Genomic DNA, 1,265 nt, shown 5'->3' on the forward strand with positions numbered 1-1,265 from the left:
TACATCATTTAGGATTTGCCTTAAGGGTTAATATTTCTTTTCACTGTGCTAATCGGTTGTTAAGGCAGTTCGATGATCACCTCACAGTAACTTGTCGAAATATATAATATTTTTACAACACACAATTACATTGTTAAAAAGAAAAGTAAATGATAATAAATCATGGTACCTGATAAAATGATTTATTGAATAAAGAGAGGTTTCCATGCTATAAATATACCCTCTAGGGTTAGGGCTTGCAGTAACAACTAAAAGCAATTTCTTGCTTCTCTCTCCTCCCCCCTCTCTATCTTTACGCCATATTCTAATTATAGGTCAGTCTTCCAATTGGAGAATTCTAGCCTAGCTTATCAAGGATTTGAAGGCGAAGGAAGCGGAGAAGAATTGGGGACTGGCCAGATGAGGAAGCGACAAGTGGTGGTAAGAAGATCAGAAGAACCTTCAAGAAGCTCAACGACTTCTTCTTCCACTATCAGGAATGTTAAATACGGAGAGTGCCAAAAGAATCATGCTGCTGGAGTTGGAGGTTACGCTGTTGATGGGTGCAGAGAGTTCATGGCAAGTGGTGAAGAAGGCACAGCTGCTGCACTCACTTGTGCGGCTTGTGGTTGCCATAGGAACTTCCACAGAAGGGAAGTGGAAACAGAGGTGGCATGTGATTGTTCTTCACCTTCTTCAAATGGTAATTAGAATTTCGATGGGTGGGGTTTTAAGTTTTAGTCTATGACTTGTACTTTTCCTGTCTGGGTTTGTGATTGTTGTTCTTGTTTCTTGTTCTTGTTCTTGCTGTTTTAGTATTGGTAGCTTTTAGGGTTGATGGACGACATCATCAGTAGAGCTGCTCTACGATCTGTGTAAGTGAAAAACTAGTGGCGAACAGTGAAAACGTGTTGTGTGGTGTGTTTTTTATGATGATCAATGATAATTATCATAGCAAATTGGTTGTGGTTAGATGAATTAGCTGTAATTAGCTTCATGGTTGGATTGAATGAAGCATCTCTAATCCCAGAAGCTTTTTTGTCTTTGAATCACAATTTGGAAAGAGAGAAAGAGTATCTCTTGAACAGAGGAGAGGAGTATATTAATGGTGGAAGATAATGATTTCTAGTGTATTATTGTAATGAAATTATTGTCCGGTACTTGAACTTTTTTTTGTAACTTGTGATTTGTTATTATTTTCTTTAGTTGCGTCTTTAATTACGCCGAATTTTTCAGTTGACGACATTCTTGAAGCTGTTTCTCCTATAACAAGATGCATTTCTCGA

General features: G+C 37.9%; 1 protein-coding gene across 1 annotated transcript; it reads left to right on the plus strand.

Moving 5' to 3' along the window:
- The first annotated feature begins 213 nt into the window (after window positions 1-213).
- LOC118029176 (mini zinc finger protein 2-like) lies at window positions 214-951 on the plus strand. The gene has a single exon (XM_035032988.2). It carries the CDS (start codon window positions 400-402, stop codon window positions 688-690), a length of 291 nt encoding a protein of 96 aa, XP_034888879.1. The 5' UTR covers window positions 214-399; the 3' UTR covers window positions 691-951.
- The last annotated feature ends 314 nt before the right edge of the window (window positions 952-1,265 follow it).

Source organism: Populus alba, chromosome 17 (genome assembly GCF_005239225.2).
Source record: "Populus alba chromosome 17, ASM523922v2, whole genome shotgun sequence".
Taxonomy (NCBI): domain Eukaryota; kingdom Viridiplantae; phylum Streptophyta; class Magnoliopsida; order Malpighiales; family Salicaceae; genus Populus; species Populus alba.

Coding starts and splice junctions, on each gene's coding strand:
- LOC118029176 (XM_035032988.2), top strand. CDS start 400: ATGAGGAAGCGACAAGTGGTGGTAAGAAGATCAGAAGAACCTTCAAGA.